Source organism: Urocitellus parryii, chromosome 10 (genome assembly GCF_045843805.1).
Source record: "Urocitellus parryii isolate mUroPar1 chromosome 10, mUroPar1.hap1, whole genome shotgun sequence".
In the NCBI taxonomy this organism is placed as follows: domain Eukaryota; kingdom Metazoa; phylum Chordata; class Mammalia; order Rodentia; family Sciuridae; genus Urocitellus; species Urocitellus parryii.
Genome location: NC_135540.1, coordinates 25,005,934 through 25,027,629, shown reverse-complemented (window position 1 = coordinate 25,027,629; position 21,696 = coordinate 25,005,934). Strand labels below are relative to the sequence as shown.

Genomic DNA, 21,696 nt, shown 5'->3' with positions numbered 1-21,696 from the left:
TCTAACCTTTGGTGATTTTCATAAAAGCATTTTTGTTGGAATGGTTGGAAACCTGACTGGAGGGATAACAATTTATTTAGTACATACATATTTTACCACAGTGGAAACCACCCATGAGTTAGAGGTTTTTATTTTATCCCAAGGATTTTGGACTTTTTCTTAAATATCAATGGCTTTCAATTTTGTGTTGCTTCTCATTGGTATGTCATGATCAGTTTGGTGGAGTTTGGCATATATTTTGTTATCCCATCTGTTGTGATTAAAAGTGCATTCATTGAGAATATTTCATAGATTTTATAATTAGTTTTTGCTTTATAGAATGTGACATATTTTATAACTTAAAATAACAGATGGCTATTGGCACTGAATACGCCTTTTTAATAGTAGTTCTAATTTTATAAATTTGTTCTTTTTCTCCTGTTTCTGGGTAAGATATAGAAAACACACCTGCAGCACTTAGCCCTTTAACTCCATCGTCGGTTGAAGAATCAGTGGAAAGCACATCATCTACTCGAAGGAGAGACTCAGGCATTGGGGAGGAAACAGCTGCTGGTTTAGGAAGCAATGTGTATGTAACTCCTTCAACAGCACCTCTGGGTGTTAGTGCAGGCCCAGATGCAATCAGCGAGGTGCTATGCACTCTTTCATTAGAAGTCAATAAATCTCAAGACACCAAAAATGATGGAGGAAATGAATTGGATAACAAAGTGACACCCTCAGTTCCTATTTCAAAAAATGTCAATGTGAAGGACATTCTTCGAAGCTTGGTTAACATACCAGCAGATGGAGTCACAGTGGATCCTGCCCTTCTGCCACCAGCCTGCCTTGGTGCTCTTGGTGATCTGTCTGTTGAACAACCTGTGCAGTTCAGATCTTTTGACAGGTACTGTAAATAGTCTTTTGTTTTGATATGCTTACATTTATAAATTTTAAAAGGTAAACAGGAATTCAATTTAAATTTGCTAAATTTTGTAGCTTTAACATTAGCAGGGACGTTTTGATCTGTTTTATAATAATTTTAAGGATATTTTTGTTTGTACAGCATTTCAAATAACTTTTTTTGGGGGGCCAGGGGATTGTAACTTACAAATGACTACCCATCACTCCTTTGCTGTCAGTATTAACCAGCTTGGCGGGGCCCGTGGATTGGCACTAAGTATTTGAGATACATGTTACACTTAAGTGTTACATTCCCTGTATATACATATAATACTAACAAATCAATAAAACGGAAATGTGACAAAACTGGACAAATGATAGGTATAGGCAGTTTATATAAGGAGAAATACTGGAGTTGGGGATGTAGGTCAGTGGTTTGCCTAGTATATGCAAGGCTCTAGATTTAATCTCCCAGCACTGGAGAGAATTTACATTTTTACATATTTACATTACTAATATAGAAGGAAATGCATATTAAAATAACCACAAAATAATTTTCCTCATTTTAGATAAGAAGAGATTTTTAAAATGATACCTATTACTAATGAAGGTATGAAGAAACATTTAAAAAATATTTTTAGATGTTGATGGACCTTTATTTTATTCATTTATTTATGTGTGGTGCTGAGGATTGAACCCAGTGCTTCATGCATGCTAGGCAAGTGCTCTACCACTGAACCACAACCCCAGCTCCATTTCTGTTTTTGAGAGGGTATATTGCTATAATTTATTGGAGGGCAAATAGGCAGTGTTAATTAAAAATTAAAATATGAAAGTTCTGAAAGCTTATTCAGAAGAAATATACAACTATAAAAGTTTTCTGAAAGAGGAATTTTATAATTAAACTGATACTATTGAGCTTTTTCTCTATGGAAATCTTATTCTAAATGCATTAAATAGATAATTACTGTTTTTAACCCTTTGTACACATGAAGAAACAGAGACATAAGAAGTTAAGGAAGTAGCTTGCAGTTTTTATGATAGTTAATGGAAGAACTAATACTTGAACTTAGGCAGTCTGACCATGTTCTTGAGGTGCTCAATGCAGCATTACTTGTAATAGTGAATTTAGTTGCTGACCTATGAAAGATTGGTTTCATGTGTTATTTTATGCAATAATTAATGCAGGTTGTACATCCTAATTAGGAAATCCAAAGTGCTTTAAAATCCAAACCTGTTTAAGCACCAATTTACCACAAGTGGAAGATTCTACATTTGGCCTCATATGATGGATCAGAATCACAATATAGGTGCACTAAAATATTTTTAAACATTGCCGTCTGTCTATGTATAAGATACACAGGAAACACAAGTGAAGTTTTTTTAGACTTGGGTACTATCTCACACTATCTCATTAAATATATATAAATATTCAAAAATCTAAAATCTGAAATTTGAATCAATTTTAAACCCAAGCATTTTGGATAAGGAATACTCAATCTGAACTATGTGGCCATTAAAAAGAAAAAGATAAAATACTGTGTATTGAAGTGAAATGTTAACAAAGATTTAAAAAAAAAATATATATACATATATATATATATATATATATATATATATATATATATAGAGAGAGAGAGAGAGAGAGAGAGAGAGAGAATTTTTAAATATTTATTTATTTACTTTTTGGTTTTCGGCAGACACAACATCTTTGTTTGTATGTGGTGCTGAGGATCGAACCCGGGCCACACGCATGCCAGGCGAGCGCACTACCGCTTGAGCCACATCCCCAGTCCAAAGATATATTTTTTTAAACATTTATTTTTTAGTTGTAGTTGGACACAATACCTTTATTTTATTTGTTTATTTTTATGTTGTGCTGAGGATCGAACCCAGTGCCTCACATGTGCTAGGCGAACGCTCTACTTTTGAGCCATAACCCAGCCCCCAAAGGTATATTTTTAAATGAAAGAATCAGAGTACAAAAATTGGGGGCTTATGATTTTTTAAAAAAGATATATTTATATATGCCTCATAAGTACATATGGAAAATTTGACATGCCAAATTTATCATTGCTTTTATTTTAAATGGTGTTGAAATTAATTTCTATGTCTTCCTGATGCTTTAAGTGAAATTTTGAACTCATTTAGGAAACCATGTTTAGGAATACATTTCAAGGGGTTTTACTAAAACAAAACGAGAGAAAGTATTTTGGTTACCGCATTTTCCAGGATGCTGTATGGAACTTAACATATATCTGGTATGCATTTAAAATACTGTTGGATGGGGAGCATACTGCTGTTTTATCCCTTACTTTTCTTAGCAAGAGACACCTTTTGAAACACTTTCATGCAGCCATTGGTCAGTGGAATATCTTTGGGAATTTCAAAGCATCCCTCTGATCATGTATTTATCTCAGGAATGCTGTGTCAGAAATCACAACTCTCCTCATATCTTAAGAATTATCAACTTCCAAGCAATAGCTGGAAAGTTTAGAGTAACAGCTTCATGAGTGAAACCTTGCTGAAAGGCTGCCAGGTTGTGGGCCCTTCTGAAAGGAAAGGTGTTTGTGTTATTCCCATGCCAAAATTCTTGCTCTTATCTAATTTGAAGATCCTCTCTAGAGATTAGTGCATGCCAGGGATTTATCTTGATAAAGTTCAAGGGCTGGTCTGGCTTTTCAACTAGATCCTTAGGGACTAAAGTGCTGGACTAAAATGCTCTTTTCTCCTTTAGTGGACTATTTGCATGTTTAATAAAATAGCATTTATGTGAAGGTTTGTGGTATTTAAGGCTGACATAATTCAGAAATGGGACTTCTGATCCTTAGTTATCTAGAACATACTGTTGCTACTTGCCTGCTGTTAATAGGTAAAAGAAACTTAAAAAAAAAAAAAAGGTTTAGGTTTAAAAAATCAGCAGTATTTTTACTTGCAGTTTGAAGTGTCTTAGGAATACCTTCTTTTCATCTGTACAGTGGGGATTATAATATATAGCACTAACTTTCCAGGTTGTCATAAACATAAATGAAATAATTTGTGTGTGTTCTTAGCACAGTGCTCACGAATATTAAGTATTTATTAAAGTTACTGAAGAAAAACACTTAAGTGAAATTTTATCCTTTTATATGTAATTTTAAATTAATAGTTTGGAAAACCAGTTTCCTTAACTAGTTATATGTTTTCCACAGTCTTTATGACAAAAAATTGTAAGTACTTTTTGTTAAAATTGGTGGTGTTATTAAAACTTCAGATACTTATTTGTTTCTCAAACATAAAAAAAGGATTTCAGTTTGTCTCTTCGATAGAAATTTGAAGGCTAGGGGTATAGCTCAGAGGTAGAGTGCCTGCTTAACATGAACAAGGCCCTAGGTTCACCCAGCATCAAAAACCCCCAAACCAACAAACTTAACTGGATGCCATTTTGCATGCTCATAATCCCAACTGCTTGGGTAGCTGCATATCAGGCCAGCCTTGGCAATTTATCGAAACCCTGTCTCAAAAGCTTTACTAAAAGGATTTATAAAAACAGCTGAGGATGTAACTCAGTAGTAGAGTGCCCCTAGGCTCCATCCCCAGTACAAAAACCCAACCCCAAAGCCCAAAGCCCAAACCCAACCCAACCAACCCAACCCAAACAAACCAAACCACTTTTAAACTTTAGCTTGAGAATAGTACTGAAAATATCCCTACCACAATGCCTGATAGGCTCTCAAGATTTGGTGTAATGCATATTGCATTTTCTTTGTGTTTTTAAAGCATTTTATCAAAAGATAATGTGAGCTGCTTCATTCTTTCATGATTTATGCAAAGTAGTGGTTTGCTTAAATTTCTGTATTATTTAAAGTGTAGGGCATGCTTTACTATTTTAGATTTACACTTAACATTCTAGGTAACATGATGGGTTAAAGATACCTTCAGTTGAAGATTTTAGTCTTTTGCATGGTGATTTTATAATAATTATGAAAATATTCCCAAATTTGATAATTGTGACTTCGAATTTTCTTTATTTTTGTGTGATCCAAAGCTGAAGCAGTATTATGTTACTTCCTTAAAAGTGATTTGAATCAATCAGTGAATCTAAAAATTCCTTAATTTTATTTCTCTTTTGTATAGTAATTATAATGAGAGTAAAGAATACATTTTTTTCCCCAATTTTGAACAGATTTTTTTTGGTAATTTAATGGTACTACATGCATAATGTTATATTTTGATTTGATTGTTACCAATGCTTATAGATGATTATAAGCATTTAAACAGAATTATTTTTAAATGTTAGTATAATTACTATGATGGTTGGAAAATTTTGTGACCATGGTAGAACCTTTTAAAAACATTTAAAACATCTTTTTAGTTGTAGATGGACATAATACCTTTATTTTATTCATTTATTTTTATGTGGTGTTGAGAATCAAACTCAGTGCCTCACATGTGCTGGGTGAGAGCTCTATAACTGGGCCACAACCCTAGCCTCATAGTAAAAGCTTTCTGATTGTACACTTTGAGTGAATTGTATGATAGGTAAATTATATCTCAATAGTTAACTTTTTTAAAAAGTCAGTATGACTTGAGGGAAGGAGGCAAGGGAAGAGGAATGAAATCGAATACATTATGTACATATATAAATATCATAATAAAGAACTCACTATTATTTATAACTATGATCTCCTAATAAAAGCAAAACATTTGAAAAGGTTGGTATGAGGAAATAGTTCAAATCGGAGGCTCTGGTTTTAGACAAATGTAGATTTGTAGACAGTTCAACTTATTTTGGCAAGTTACTTTACCTTATTGAGCTTTACTTTTTAAGTTTTAAAAATGAAAGTAATAGATGCCTTAGTATCATTTTGAGAATTATAATCCCTGGCATATTGTTTGTCTTAATTAAATTATAATCATTGTTATCAATTTCAGCTTTACATTGCATGATAGGATTTTATTGGAGCATAATGAATAGTAAATTATGAACTATGACTTGGTAGGCCTGGGGAGAGCAAGGTTTTGAAAAGTGAGAAGGAAATTTTGGGGCAAGTAGGAAAAAAGCAAGGCATCTTGGCAAAGGAATGGTACCTACCATGGGAAGAAGCTGTGGAATGATACAGCATGCTTAGTAACCATCAGAGCATTGGTGCTCAAATGTTTGAGTAATGCTGGGTTAAATACAAATGCATCTAGGATGCCATACTTCAGATGTATTATTCCTAATAATGTGTACAAGATATTGGACAATATTTTCTGAACTGAATAAAATAATAGGTATTTTTGTCCAGCTGCATTGGCACACACCTTTAATCCTAGCCATTTTGGAGGCTGAGGCAGGTAGGAGGATTGCCAGTTTGAGGTAGGCCTCTGCCACAGTCCGGCTGCAGCAAAATAACCGGGGGTGGGTGGGGTGGGGTGGGGGGTGGGGGGGTGACGAACAACTTGTGTACCTTGATACAGCAGGAGTAGGAGCCGTTTATTGTAGGACAGGAGGGGTACATGTACATTCCACACAGCTTATCTAATTAACATAAACTAGATACAGCAGTCAACCAATAAGGAATCTCCACACTTAATGGCTCACTGGTGCCACCTTACAAACCACTCCCTTTGGCAAAATGCCAGGCGCCATCCAGACTTGTTTACAGACTCTAACAGGCCTCAGCAACTCAGTGAGACACACACACACACACACACACACACACACACACTCTCTCTCTCTCTCTCTCTCTCTCTCTCTCTCTCTCTCTCTCTCGAAAAAAAAAAAAAAAGCAGGGGGGGGAAGGGGACTGGGGATATAGCTTAGTGGTCGAGTACACTTGCATTAAGTATCTAATATATAAAAAAAAGTTATTTTCCATGACTGGAAGTGTTATTAATAGAAGTAGGCTAACAGATCAGAAATGAAGTTGTCAGGTCTTTTAGTTTGTTTAATTAACCATCTCTGACAAATAGGAATTTGTTCATATTATGAAACATCTGTAGGAAACTTTTATGTGTTTTCAAATATTTTGTATGAAAATGGTCTGATATACAGAGATGTAGAAAGAATTGAACAGTGACCACACACAGATCCATCATTGCAGTTCTGTAATCAGCTCTAGCTGTATATGCTTTGGCATATAACCTTCCATATATTCATCCATAAATCTTATTTTTTGGATGCATTTGCAAGTGAGTTTCAGACATGCGTTTACTCTTAAACACTGAGTGTGTTAAAATATATATTTAGAGATCAATGTACTTTTTTAAAAAATTATTTTTTAGTTGTAGTTGGACACAGTACCCTTATTTATTTATGTTTATGTGGTGCTGGCCCATGCTAGGCCAGCACTCTACCACTGAGTCACAACAGCTCTCAGTATATGTTTTTAAGGTAAAATTTACATATGATGAAGGCTTTCCCTTTGAATCCAGAGCCTGTCATGCCCTAGGCAAACACTGAGCCACAGCCCCCAGCCTGAAAGCCACAGACAAATTTATATACTTGTATAACACAAAACACTCATCATGGTATCATCATTCCTAAAAATTCCCCTTTCCCAAATAACCCTTCCCTGTCCCCAGAGGCTACTATTATTTGACCTTTTTCCTATTATAGATCACTTTTGTCTGTTCTAGAACTTCTTGTAAAGGGAATCATAAAGTATGTGTTCTTTAGTATGAGGCTTCCTTCAGTCAGCATAATGCTTTTGATTCTTCTATGTTGCTATATTTATCAGTAGTATGTATCATTTTATTTTTGAATAGTATATCACCATCTTAAAAATTTGTTTTCCTGCATAAAGAACATTTGGGCTATATCCATTTTTTGGCTATTATGAATAAAGCATTTCTGAACATGATTGTATGTTTCTGTGGATTTGGGTTTTCTTGGGAGTGAAATTGTTTGGCTGCTGGGGAGGTAAATGTCCAAAATTTTAATCATAGTAAAAGCAACTTCAGTATTCTGAATATTTTCTGTTGTGTCTATCAGTACCTATATGCTGTATGAGTAGTAAATTAGATTGTGATTGTTCTGTCTTTTGTGAAGAAAAGTGACAGTGAATTCTTCATATTTCTTTTTTGCTTCTCCAAAATAATGGGTTTGTAAATTTATGTCTAGAGAAGGAATAAACATTTTTTTGGAATGTACCACCATCACACATATATACAGAGGAGCACGTGCGTGTGTGCATACACACATGCCCTGAGGTCATATCTACTCCCCCTTAAGTCAATAATCTTCATCTGATATAAGCTGCTGTGATTTAAACACACCATTTTGGATAGGGGGCTCAGGTGGCTGTTGCTTCTATTTTTTAGTGTATAGTTAACATTGGCAGTCACCCTTATAATGATGTGACACCAGCTACCCCCAAGTACATTGAATAAGCCATGCCTAGCACAAGAGAAGTTGATTTAATTGGCAACACTGTTTGCCCTCAACATGATAGTCACTGAAGTAAAACGGAACCTATTTTGCTTTGTGTTATCTCTTTTTGAAATAACAACAACATGTATTTTTAAAATACCAAAATTACATAATTTCTACTTTTGAATGCATTCATTGGGATCAAGAACTTAACTTTGTTTAGAAACTGAGTACTTTAAAGCTATTAAGGGAATACTTGCAGCTTGCAGTTATAGTATTGTCAACAAAAGATGTGATTAAATAAATTGAATGTTGAAGACTTTAGGCTTATGGTTAACACCAGGTAATTAAAAGTAAGCACTGCTGTGGGAGTGCATTATATATCAGCTGTCCTTTTTACCTCATTAACTAGGTTTTTGCATGTTTATGGAGCTAACTTCAATTAAAAATGCTTTTTAAGTTTTTCTAACAAGGTCTTTTACTTACTCTTTTCATATAAAGTATTACACTTTAATTGAAATTGGTATATCATAAATATCTGTGTTTGAATACTACGCAAGATGAACAACTTCGATTATTTGATATTTTTCCATTTAGTTTTTTTTTTTTTTACTTGTGCACTGTTTTTCAATAGAAGATTATCAAAAGACATATTAAACCCCCAAGTCTTTGGGTTTAAAAACGTGAGTTATATACATGTTAGGAATTCGTTATAACATTGCTAAGGTTTTATGATTTTAAGTTAGCAGGGCTTTAAAATTCTTAGAGAAACATTTTGAGTTTTCAGATTTTATTTGCAGGTTTAAGAAAAAGTTAATTTTCTACTTAAGTGCCAAAATTGCTTTTTAAAATATATTTTTGGTTATATTTTATGTATTAGATAATTAAAGATGATCATAAATTTAAAAAATCCTGTATAGTAAATTTGTTAAAGTGCATTCTTGTATTTCCATAGGATATTGTCTAAGTTCTAAAAAAATATTGAAAACAGATAAATATGAAGATAAATATGAAAAACAGATAAATAAGAAGCAATGAAGAGAGTTCATATTGGGAGAATAGTCTATATTGTACTACTAGAAAGTAGAAAGGGGGCCTGGGGTTGTGGCTCAGTGGTAGAGCTGCTCGCCTAGCACATGCAGGTGCTGGGTTTGATCCTTGGCACCACATAAAAATCAAATAAAGGTATTGTGTCCAACTACAACTAAAACAAAGTATTAAAAAAAATAGAAATAGGAAATTAACTTATAAAAAGCTAGTTTTCTGATTTTTATTTTGTAATTCACATAATTAACTCAAGTGATCTGTATTTTTATATGTTTATTACAGAAGTGTCATCATCGCAACAAAAAAATCAGCAGCCTTGCCTTCCACACTTACTCCAAATCTATCTGCCCATGCTGTCAGTGTGGTTTCTTCAGTAGATTCAGCTCAAGCTTCAGATGTGGGAGGAGAGTCTCCAGGTAGGTTAGCTATCAATGATTTCAACAAAAAAGTTTTTAGATCCCATTTTAGTAAAACTTAGGATTTTTGATAAAATTGTTTGTTAGGTATTAGAAACAGTTATTATACTGTTGATTGTTTACTAGTTTTCTCATTTAATTTGAGTAAAATCAAACAAATTACATAAAATATTTCAGCATTTTCTCCACTCAAACCTAATAGTGTATAATAGATTCGAGATGTGGTTGGTTAGGTGAATGGGTGAATGTATGCATAATTGATAGTTTTATAAAAATACTTTTTTCTTCTAATTTTTTCAGCACTTGAGAAGATATATGTAGATGATGGTTTAAATAAGAAAGTTTGGTAACATGTAGCTCTTAAAAATCTGGGTGATTGTCGAATGTTTATGGACTATCTACTGTGGTTTTTTCTGCATATTATTCTGAATTAGAGTCTCAGAAAAGGAGAGCTGCTCTGAGGAATGGCATCATTCTAGTATGAGTCATACTGGTTCAAAAAAATTGATAGCAACCAATTTTATTTTTGCCCTTCTACTACATTCCCTCTGGTATAAAATCATAAAAATACATGAGTACAAGAACCTAAATTCTTATATATTAACTGGTAGCTTAGTGGTGATACCAGGAAAAGTTAACATCATGTTAGGAAAATGGATGTAATTTTATGTCAGTAGTATTTTTCTCTTGTTTTATAAAAAAATTAATAACAAAATAACCTTGAGAGGACTCATATTGTGACTCTATGGTAAGGTTTATGAAAAATAAAGGAATTTTGAAGGAATACCATAGTGGATTATAAGAATTGAAATAATGTTTTTACTTGTTTTGGGACATTTTAGATAAGGTTTTGCCTTCTACATGCTGTTCTATTTTATTTGGCAAACTAGTATGTCTTAGAGAGTTTGGTTCAAACTTGATATTGCCTACTAGTGAGTAGTCAGGGTCTTTTTCACTCTTTCTATATACTATAGTCATGTATCTCCAAAATGAATACTATGATTATTTGTCTTCTCTAAGTTGTTTTCTCCCACTTTTGTTATTTTACTGTATTAACAAAACTATCTCTTCCTAGTTTTAAATGCAATTAATTTTTTACAAATTTCATAATGTTTAGTGGTAACGCAAAATGTTCACAGTATTTATGTAAAAATATATACAATATTTTGTTATTTAAACTTTTTATATATGGTCAAGATTCTATAAAATTACTTGATTATCTCTGTGCAATTGGACTACTGACAATTTTGATTTTCAAAATTTACTATTTTTTTTCAGAATTACATCAGTAGTCATATTATTTTCATTCTTAGGAGAAAATAGGTGTGTTAGCTTTCTGTTGTGAGAAAATACCTGAGGTAACCATCTTAAAGGGGGAAATATATTTTGGTTCATAGTTTCAGAGGTTTCAGTTCATGGTTACTTGGCCCCAACACTTTGGGCCTCAGGGAAGATAGAACATTATGGTGGGGAGCATGTGGCAGGGCAAAGCTATTCATCTCATGGTGACCCAGAAGCAAAAGGGGGTTAGGGATAGGATAGACACTTCAGGGGGCTGGGGTTGTAGCTCAGTGGTAGAGCACTTGCCTAGCACATGTGAGGCACTGGTATCAATCCTCAGCACCACATAAAATAAATAAATAAAGGTTAAAAAATAAAAAAGGTAGACCCTTCAGGGATATAGACCAAGTGACCTACTTCCTCCAAGTGGACCCCATTTTCAAGTTTCCACTACCTCCCAATAGTAACCAATAGGTGAGGAATAAATCTTCAACACATGAACCTTTAGGAGACTTTCCTGATCCACACATAGAATAGGTATAAAATAAATTTCCAAGTGGAAACTAAAAACTGTAGTAGAGATCAAACCCAGAGCTTTATATATTAGATAGCATTTTGTTATGCCTTGGTTTTTTATGTTGTAATTTTTTTAAACTAGTGGATTTTTTGTTAGATCACTATTAGGCTTACAGAAAAACTGGATGGAAAGTATAGAGTTTTCATATACTCCTGCATCCCCCTCTTTCCAGAAACAGTTTGTCAATCTATTGTGTTTTAAGCATATGGATACCTGCTCCTTTTTCTCATTGAAAATCCTTAACAAAAGTCAACTGTGGAGGTTGGGGCTCTAGCTCAATTGTAGAGTGCCTGCCTCATACCTGAGAGGCACCGAGTTCGAGTTCATTCCTCAGCACCACATGAAAATAAACAAATAAAATAAAGGTATTCGGTCCATCTACAACTACAAAAAAATTAAAAAAAAATCATCTGTGTTTTTTCTAGACTAGTTCTTTATGAGAAAAATTGTATTAGTTACTCTTATCTATGAAACAGTATATTTACCATCTTTTTTATTCCATAGTAATGAATTACTCCCAGATTAAATGTATTAATTTGAGAAGTTCAAAATACACTGAGTATTTTCCTCTTATTTTGAATGTATTGCACTTCAATCAGTTTATTGATCTGAGTAAATAGGACCCCTTTGATGACTTCTAAGTATATTCTTAAAAATTTAAATCACAGAGCTTCTAGAAAAGATAAGAAATAGAAAAAGCTGAGGTATTTGGGTTAATTTGACACAAAACATCATTATATCTTTTTTTTCTGAAGATTTTTTTCCCCAGTACATTTGTTATAGTGAAAACTGCATGCAGAATTATAAGATAATTTGCTATTTTGAAGACTATTATATTTATTGGCCAGAAACTACAAAATTCTGTATTATTGATATGGCCTATAATGTACTTTTCCCCCTATTACTTAAATTTTTTTGATAACTAAATTTTATTGAATATTTAAGAACATGCAGATTGCAATATATTATTTAGAAAGTAAGGCAGAAAGCAAAACTTTCAGAAAAGATTATTTTTATATGTATGAAAGAAAACTGTATTTTGGCTATTTCTTTTTTTTCTTTTTTCTTTTCTTTCTTTTATTTTTTTTTTCATTTTGCAGTACTAGGATTGAACCTAAGAGTTCTCTACCACTGAGCTACTATACCAACAGTACTTTTTATTTTTATTTTTTGTTTTGAGACAAGGTCTCACTAATATGGCCAGGCTGGCCTTGAACTTGCAATACCCCTACATCAGCTTCCCAAATAGCTGTGTTTACAGGTATGGGTCATTTTGGCCAGCTGTATTTCTAGATTTTTCTACATCTGACATATAATATCTTTCTACAATAAAAATTAAGATTAAAAGATAATTTTTAGAAGTGATCCTTACTAGTTAAGATAGTTACTTCTCCAATATAAGCCACATAAGGCAGTTGAAATTTTAAGGTTCTCTGGCTCACTGCTGCCCATCATTTAATAATAATCCCTTTATGTTCTTAGGCTACAGATTTATTTTCTTCAAATGCTTCTATTATTATTATTGGACTTAAAATTAGACTCATTAGACAATATTCCTGGATTGTCACAGATAAGGGTCCTACACTTTTGTACACACTAACCGACTTCTTTAAACTCTTCTCTAAACATCACCTACAATTTGAATTGTCTTCCTCTTTAGTTTTTAATACCAGTGTCATCTTTGTTCCCTGTCTATATTTGCATTAAATAAATTATTGACTTTAATAGGAAAAAAGAACAGAAAATAGTGCAAAGGAGATTAATGAAATGTTATTAAAGTACATCTAATGCACTTAGAAATTTAAAAGGTTATGAACCGATAGACTTGGGACTATAAAGTAAACAAGAGGTCAGTAAAAATTTACCAAGTAATTTTTTTTAATTCATAGAAAATCATACATATTGGTATTATACCCATTACTTAATTTTTGTATAATGTGGGTTGTCACCTGTAAATTATTTGAGCTTATTTGAGCATCTTTACTAGGCTTTTCCCCAGGAAGATTTAGGTTTGGCATTGCAAACGATTTTGTGGCCCCTCCCACACAATGTATTGCGCAATGTATGTGACTTTTGTTTTCCCTGGGGTAGGAAGACCTCTCTCCTAGCTCTGGAGTTGGGCATAACCTATTGAAAACCGGACAGCCCACCTCCCACCTAAACTGGAAGAGAATATTTTATGGAAAACTTTTGATATTCCCTCATATAAATAAAGCAAATGTAGGCTTTCACACACTCTTTTTTCCAGTGTGGAAGCTCACCCCTAAAGTCGAAGAGCCATCCCATCCCTGCTTTCTAAAATTACTTCCTGTGTCTTGTGGTTTCTTCATGCAGTTTTCTCTTTCTTAGCTTTATTCTGTAGCCAGCATGTTACATGAAGAGGAAACCCAAATTTTATTGCCTGAGCGGGATGTGAGCAAGAGTATAATTTATGGTAGTAGTATTTCTCAATGTTCTCAATTTTTTCCATGTTGACCTGGAATTTTTAAAAATGATTTTCTTTTCCTTATTAATCTCCCTTTTTAATTTATTTTTATAATTTGATGCTGGGGATAAATCCCAGGCCTTACACATACTGAGCTATACTACTAGTCAACCTCTTATACTTTAAAATGGTTCATTTCTTTTCCAGTTATTTCAAATTTCTTTGTGATAATCTTCCTTTCTTTTCATTTATTTTGGTTTTCAAAACTGACTCTTTTCTTTTTTGTCTTTTTTACTATGTTCTTCTCACTGTTATATGATTTCTCTATTTCATTTTATTACTTATATTCTATTAATTAATTCCATGAAGATTAGTGCCTTGATAAGAAAAAACTAATCTTGTGTTTATAGCATCCTACTTCCTATTCCCCTGTGACACTACTTTATATACTTTTGTCTACCACATTTCCATTTGTACCTTATTAGGTACAAATCTGTTAGTCTCTTTGTGTTAGTCAACTTTTGATTACCATTACAGGTATTTAAGAAAAAACAAGTTAGAGGAAGAAAGAGGTTTCAGTCCCTGGTTAGATGGCTCCATTGCTTGGCCTGAAAAGGCAGTACCTCACTGTTGTAGGACATGGCAGAGGAAAGCTGCTCAGGAAGAAGAGACGGGGAGTGGGCAGGAAGGGAAGGATCAGTATAAGAAAATACACTTCTAGGACAACCCTCCCTTACCTGCTTTCTCTGATCCTGTCCTCCCACCTACAATTTCTATTTCTTCCTAGTAGTCCTAATTCAGCTATCAATAGGTTAATCCACTGATGAGATAAAAGTCCTCATGATCCAATCGCTTCTCCAGAAGCCCTGTCTTTCAACTTTGCTACAGTGAGGACCACGCCTTCAATACATGAGCTTTTGGGGGATATCTATATATTATAAATGAATTTTGCATTATATATTATAAATATTTTCTCTTTTTCTTGGTTCTAGCAGGATTTGGAAAAAATAATTAGAGGATGGTTTGATTGTGGTTATTGTATGGTGAGCAGGACCGTTTGTACATCTGAGTAAGTTAGGAATTAGTCTTTGGTCTTGGATTATTTTATTTATATGAAAGTCCAATTAATATTTGTTTCTATGGGCTTTACCCTTTATACCTCGAAACCATGATAGCTTTGAATTTTATAGTGAATGAGCAACAAAAAAACGAACTGCTCAAATTCAGTAATAATGCTATAATGTTATTGGTTATTAAAAATTTACTTAAGATAATGTATTAGTATAAGTGGGAATTTCCTTTTGTTGATAGAAAACATAAAATGTGAGTTTCATAGCAGAAAGGTTTAAACTCTTTGAAAATTTTAACATAAAAATGGGATTTCTATATTTTACAACTGAAAAGAAACTAAGAGTGGGGAGATTGATTCCAGAAAAAGAATTAATGCTTGTCAACTTTATGTGAAATCAAAGTTTTTCTTATTGAAATATTATCTTTAAAATAATTTTATAATTTAGCTTAAAAATTGAGGATTTGAACATTTTCATTTTGTAACAGTATAGGTTACTAAATCTATAATTAGTATATATAATGTCTTCAGTATGCAGATTTCAAATTTCAGTTGGAATAGCATACCTTAGTGTCTCCAATCTTGTATCAGCAAAAAAGCATAATCAAATAGCAACACTGGGAAATCTCCCTTCAAGTAGGGTAAAAGAAATTTATCAGAGGACAAGCTGTACCCTTTGTGTATGCTTAAAAAAAATAAGAGGAAAATAAACCCAGAATTTTAGTAAATACATAAAAATCTGGAAAAGTTGTGATCAAAGACTTAATTATCTAGAATGTTTTATGCTTATGTATATTAATTCGTCATTACTTTTTTTTTTTATCAAATAAGCTATGGTGTTTTCCTACCATGCTGTAAAGCATTAATAATAAAGCTAAATTGAGTCTAACTCAGTAAAGGAACTAGGTGCACTGTTCTTCAGTAATTTTATGCTGCGTTTTTGCTAATTTGCAAAACTTAGCTAGTGATTACTTATTAAATATTGGATTCCATTCTGCTTATCAGAACCATGCACATTATTAATTAGTAAGTTCTTTGATGTTAGGGAAAATATTTGAGTCATAATAATCTTTGACTTATCTTTTTCCATTCAATAAAAAAGTCTCATTTATTTATTTTTTACTGGTCATATATACAATTCCTTGTAGAATTAACTGATCCAAGAGATAGAGACACAGATACACACACACACACACAACACACACACACACACACACACACACACACACAAATATAGAGTACCAGTCTTTAGGGATTAAAAATTGGCATTTGTTTTAATGATTCTTTATTGCAAGGAACATTAGTTATTTAGACCCTCAGGGATCTTGAATAAACAATTGACTACTCCCTGGATAGATACTAGACAGATGATCTATTTGCATTTTCCTTTTTGTTCTTCTGAATGTCTGGAAAACTGTCAGTTTGAAGGAATCAGTTTATCATTGTATGGATAAGGAAAAGATAAGTACGTATTCCTCCACATGTTGGAAGTGGCTTCTGCATTTGTATGTGTCACCACTTGTTAGGAATATTTAATTTTAAGTTAATATGAAACAAGTTTTCCATAAGTCTATATTTTTATCTGAGTTGAAAAGATGTAGAGTGTATTCAGAAATTGTATTTTCTCTCTTGTAGGAATGAAGGATAATCTGGTGTGAAATTACTGATGTATTCATCTTATTCTTTCATGTCAATTTTTCTTTATAAGTATTAACGGTTATTTTATCTATTGTTATTGACCAAATGCCTTATGACTTAAAAAGACCACTTTGTAAAAGTCTCTTTTTGCTATATTTTGTTTTTTTAATATTCTGCTTTAAAAATGAAAATTGACATTTTTTTCTAAAAAATATATTTTCTAAAAAATAATTTTTGCTATTGTTTTATTTAGAGCTAACAATATTCTTCCTTTTAAAATATTTTTAATATGTATTTCAACTTCTTTATGGTCTGTTAGAATAGTAAAAGCTAATTTTGTTTTACAATTACTGCATAAAGCCTTGTACAAACATTTTCTTGGCATTTATTACTTCTATCTCTACATTTAAATAAATGGGTCCTTATGTGTTCCTTTTCATCAACTTCAGAAAAGTCCAGGAAGAACTATCAATACATTTTTAGAGAAAATGAGATACTTAAAATAAAGATATTGTCTTTAAAAATTATGATTAGATAAAAAAATAAAACTGAGAAATATTATTAGTCACTGATAATAGAAGTCACTAGTCTACCATTGTTCAAAGATCACATTACTGTGAAGATTCTAGAAAACTGCAAGTATAATAAGCTGTTGTGTTCCTGAAGTACTTGTATGAATGGAAGGATTGGACCTGGTTCTCAGAAATGCCAAATTCCAAGGGGTGAAAAAATTTTCAGGTTTGCTTAGTTTTGCCCTCTTATTTGAAAGTCTGTTGTAAAAATGCAAAACCGACAATATTTTTTGATAAAATAGGATTTGATACGTGTACTTTAAATAATTGTAAGCTTGAAGAAACATGTGCTTCGATTTCAGTTTTAAGTTAATTCTATATATTCTGACCACCAGGAACTTGCTTGGAGTTTTAATGTAATTATATTTAGCTCTCCATTAAGCCAGCATGGCAAAGATGAGGGGAATGTCAGCAATACAAAATTCCCAGTAAAAAGAAGAGTCAATTCTTGTTGAAGGGGAGGGATGTATGTTGAAGAAAAGAAAAATTTTACTTGAATTCATTTTGTATTAGGAATATACTTACTGTCAGATTTGGGTTTAGTAATTACCCAGAAGTTGATTGTGGAAGATTGTGGCATTTCCTGTGTGAATCTCCTAGAGGAGCCAAGCCTGGAGGATAAGAGACATAATTCAGAATTCTGGATCCTTATGTTTTTCTGACACTTGGTAATCAGAACTGATGATTATTGATCAAGTTAGGTCTAAAGACTAAGCATGTTTCAAGGAAGGTCAAGTTCCCCTTCTGATCCTTGCTTTCTTAATCACTTTAATCCATAAAACCTTTTAAGTACATGCTGACTATGCTTATCTGTACCTAGAATTTAACTTATATTTGCCTTACCTAAAAGAGCAAGTTGAATCAGAATTCCTAGAGAAAATTTAAGTAAGCCTGAGAAAGTTCTAGAAGTGGTATAGGGCAATGGCAGGTTTTAATTAAACTGTTTTCTTCTAGAGTAGCAAAAATTGCCAAACATTTATGGCTATGTTTTGTTTTATACTAGTCTGGTAAATGAAAATGATGGAAATCTACTTTTAAAAAAATTTTAATTATAATTATTATCATTATTATAAAGGTACTAGGGATCCAACCTGGAGTATTCTACCTGTGAGCTTCATCTTCAGTTTTTTTTAAAATTTTATTTTCAAGACAATGCCTCACTAAATTGCCCAGGCTGGTATTTATTTTGGGATCGTTCTGCTTTAGCCTCCTAAGTTGGTGAGATTGTAGGCATGTGCCACTGTGGCCCAACCCCCAAATCTTCTTTTTATAATAGTTAATTCTGGATTTGATTCTTTGTTTTTTTTTTTTTAAGTTTTTGTCAGAATTTGCCTTTAGTTTCTTAAGTGTTTTTTTTTTTAGTGACATTTTTAAAAGGCACTTCATTTCAGTAAGTTTACCTATGTTCTTGAATCAGGCCTGTTTTGCACACTATACAGAATTCCAGTCATTGGCAAAAAGTGAGAAATTTTGCTAAAGAGAATTTGTTCATGAGGCACCAGTGATAACGTGAGCCCCAAGTTTTAAATCTTCCTTCCTAGGGATAGGGTTTAGGGATGTTAATAAAGTAACAGGGTGGCTCAGGCATGGAGAAAGAAAATTGGAGGCAGTTAAAAGTGAAATAATTTGTGGTCTGTGCATGTTTAGGAGCTCTTCATGGCAATTTTGAACAGAAAAATGATAGTATATCTGATCTGAGGATAGAGTTTTGCCCCTCTGGTGTAAAAAAGTCACTCATTGAATATCTACCCAGAACCAAGTGACTGGCCAGAGAGTTCATCCAGGTTAAGATAGACAAAAAGAATAATGCTGGAGGCATCACAATACCCAGATTCAAATTATACTACTGACCCACAATAACAAAACAACTTGGTACTGCCATAAAAAAAAGTTATGTAGACCAATAGAATGGAATAGAAGACAGACACAAACCCACACAGCTACATTTATTGATTCTCCACAAAGGTGCCAAAAATTTTCACTTGAGAAAGACAGCCTCTTTTAACAAATGGTGCAGGGAAAACTGGATATCCGTATGTTGAAAATTGAAACTCATTTCCTCTCATTGTATACAAAAGTCAACTCAAAATGGATCAAAGACCTAGAAATAAGACCAGTAACTTTGCAACTGCTACAAGAAAACATGAGAGAAATACTTCAACATATAGACAAAGGCAGCAACTGCTTCAGTAGGACTCCTGTAGCTCAGGAAATATTTCCACTCACATAATTACAGTTACCTTATATTTGACAAAGGCACCAAAAATGTACATTGAAGAAAAGATAGCCTCTTCAACAATTGGTTCTGGGAAAATTGGAAATCCATAGGCAACAAAATGAAATTAAGCACCTGTCTCTCACCATGCCCCAAACTCAATTCAAAGTGGATGAAGGACCTAGGGATTAAACCAGAGACACTGCATCTATTAGAAGAAAAAGTAAGCCCAAATCGACATCATGTCACATTAGGCTCCAGATTCCTTAATAAGACTCTTATAGTGCAAGAATTAATATCAAGAATCAATAAATGGGATGGATTCAAACTAAAAATCTTCTCAGCAAAAGAAACAATCAGGTGAATAGAGAGCCTACTAATTGGGAACAAATTCTTATCATATGCACATCAGATAGAGCACTAATCTCTAGAATATATAAAGAATTTAAAACAAATAACCCAATCAATAAATGGGCCAAGGAACCAAACAGACACTTCTCAGAAGAAGATATACAATCAGTTAACAAATATCTGAAAAAATGTTCAACATCTCTAGCAATTAGAGAAATGCATATCAAAACTACTCTAAGATTTCATCTCACTCTAGTCAGAATGGCAGCTATCCAATACAAACAACAATAAGTGTTGATGAGGATGTGGGGGAAAAGGCACACTCATACATTGCTGGTGAGACTGCAAATTGGTGCAGCCAATATGGAAAGCAGTATTGAGAATCCTTGGAAAACTGGGAATGGAATCACCCTTTGACCCAGCTATCCCACTCCTTGGTCTATACCCAAAGGACTTAAAAAGAACATACTATAGGGACACAGCCACATCAATGTTTATAGCAGCACAATTCACAATAGCTAAACTTTGGAACCAACCTAGATGCCCTTCAGTAGATGAATTGATAAAGAAAATGTGGTATGTATACACAATGGACTATTATTCAACATTAAAAGAGAATAACATCATGGATGGAGCTGGAGAATATAATGCTAAGTGAAATTAGCCAGTCCCCCAAAAACCAAATGCCTAATGATTTCTCTGGTTTAAGGATGCTTATTCATAATGTGCTGTGGGTATTGGGGGGATGGGAGGATTAAATGAACTCTGGATAGGGCAAAAGGGAAAAGGGGAGGGCAGGGAAGGAAAGGGGCACAGGGGTACGAAAGACAGTGGAATGCAATGGTCATCATTACCCTACGGACATATGTGAAGACATGAAGAATGTGACTTTACTTTGTGTATTCTACCAGAGATATGAAAAATTGGGCTCTGTGTGTGTAATATGAATTATAATGCATTCTGTTGTCATATATAACAAATTAAAATTAAAAAAAAATTAAAAAATGGGATAGTGTTAAACTAAAAAGCTTGTATACACAGCAAAGAAATAATTAACAGTTCTATGAGAATCTACATAATGTGCGAAAGTCTTTGACAGTTGCTCTTCTGACAGAAGATTAGTATCTAGAATATATGAAGAACTCACAAATCTCAAGACCAAAAAAATTATAATCCATTGAATAAATGGACAAATGGGCTAAACAGACACTTCTCAAAAGAGGAAGTACAAATAGCCAACAATTATATAAAATGTTCAGCATCTCTAGTCATCAAGGAAATGCAGGTCAAAGCTACACTGACATTTCATCTCAGTCCACTTAGAATCGTAGTCATCAAGAACACAAATGATGATGCTGGTGAGGATATGTGATGCGGGGAGAGGATTCTTATGCCTCTTCTACACTGTTGGTGGTAGTGTCAATTTTTACAGCCACTATGGCAAAACCAGTATGGAGATTCCTCAAAAGACTGGGAATGAAATCACCATATTATTCTGCTGGACCAGTCCTTGGTATTTATCCAAAAGAATGAGATCAGCATACCATAGCAATACCTGCATAATTCACAATAGCACATCATGGAATCAGCCTAGGTGTCTGTCAGCAGATGAATGGATAAGAGAACATGGTATATTTGCAAAATGGAGTTTTATTTATTTAGCCATAAAGAAGAACAAAATTAAATTATTTGCAGGAAAATTGATGGAACTGAGAATCATTAAGTTGAACAAAATAAACCCGACTCAGGAAGATACTACAAATTTGAGAAATATTTGTAGTGTATGATAAGAGGTATATATTACTAATTAAATGCTGTAAAAAAGATTCTGGTAAAAATGCTCATTTATATTTTATCATTATATTTTTGCTCATTTAGTTTTGTAAATGA

At 33.2% G+C, this 21,696-nt stretch overlaps 1 protein-coding gene across 4 annotated transcripts in view; it reads left to right on the top strand.

Moving 5' to 3' along the window:
- The window catches only part of Lrba (LPS responsive beige-like anchor protein), a 683,057-nt gene that overhangs the window by 172,514 nt on the left and 488,847 nt on the right, over positions 1-21,696 (top strand). For all 4 annotated transcript variants that reach the window (XR_013344428.1, XM_026384651.2, XM_077803581.1 and 1 more), the window contains exons 30-31: positions 433-883; positions 9,545-9,678. Coding sequence is in view for 3 of the 4 variants with exons in the window: in XM_026384651.2 (XP_026240436.2) it covers positions 433-883; positions 9,545-9,678 (585 nt within the window). In the remaining variant the exon portion in view is untranslated. The remainder of the gene's footprint in view (positions 1-432; positions 884-9,544; positions 9,679-21,696) is intronic.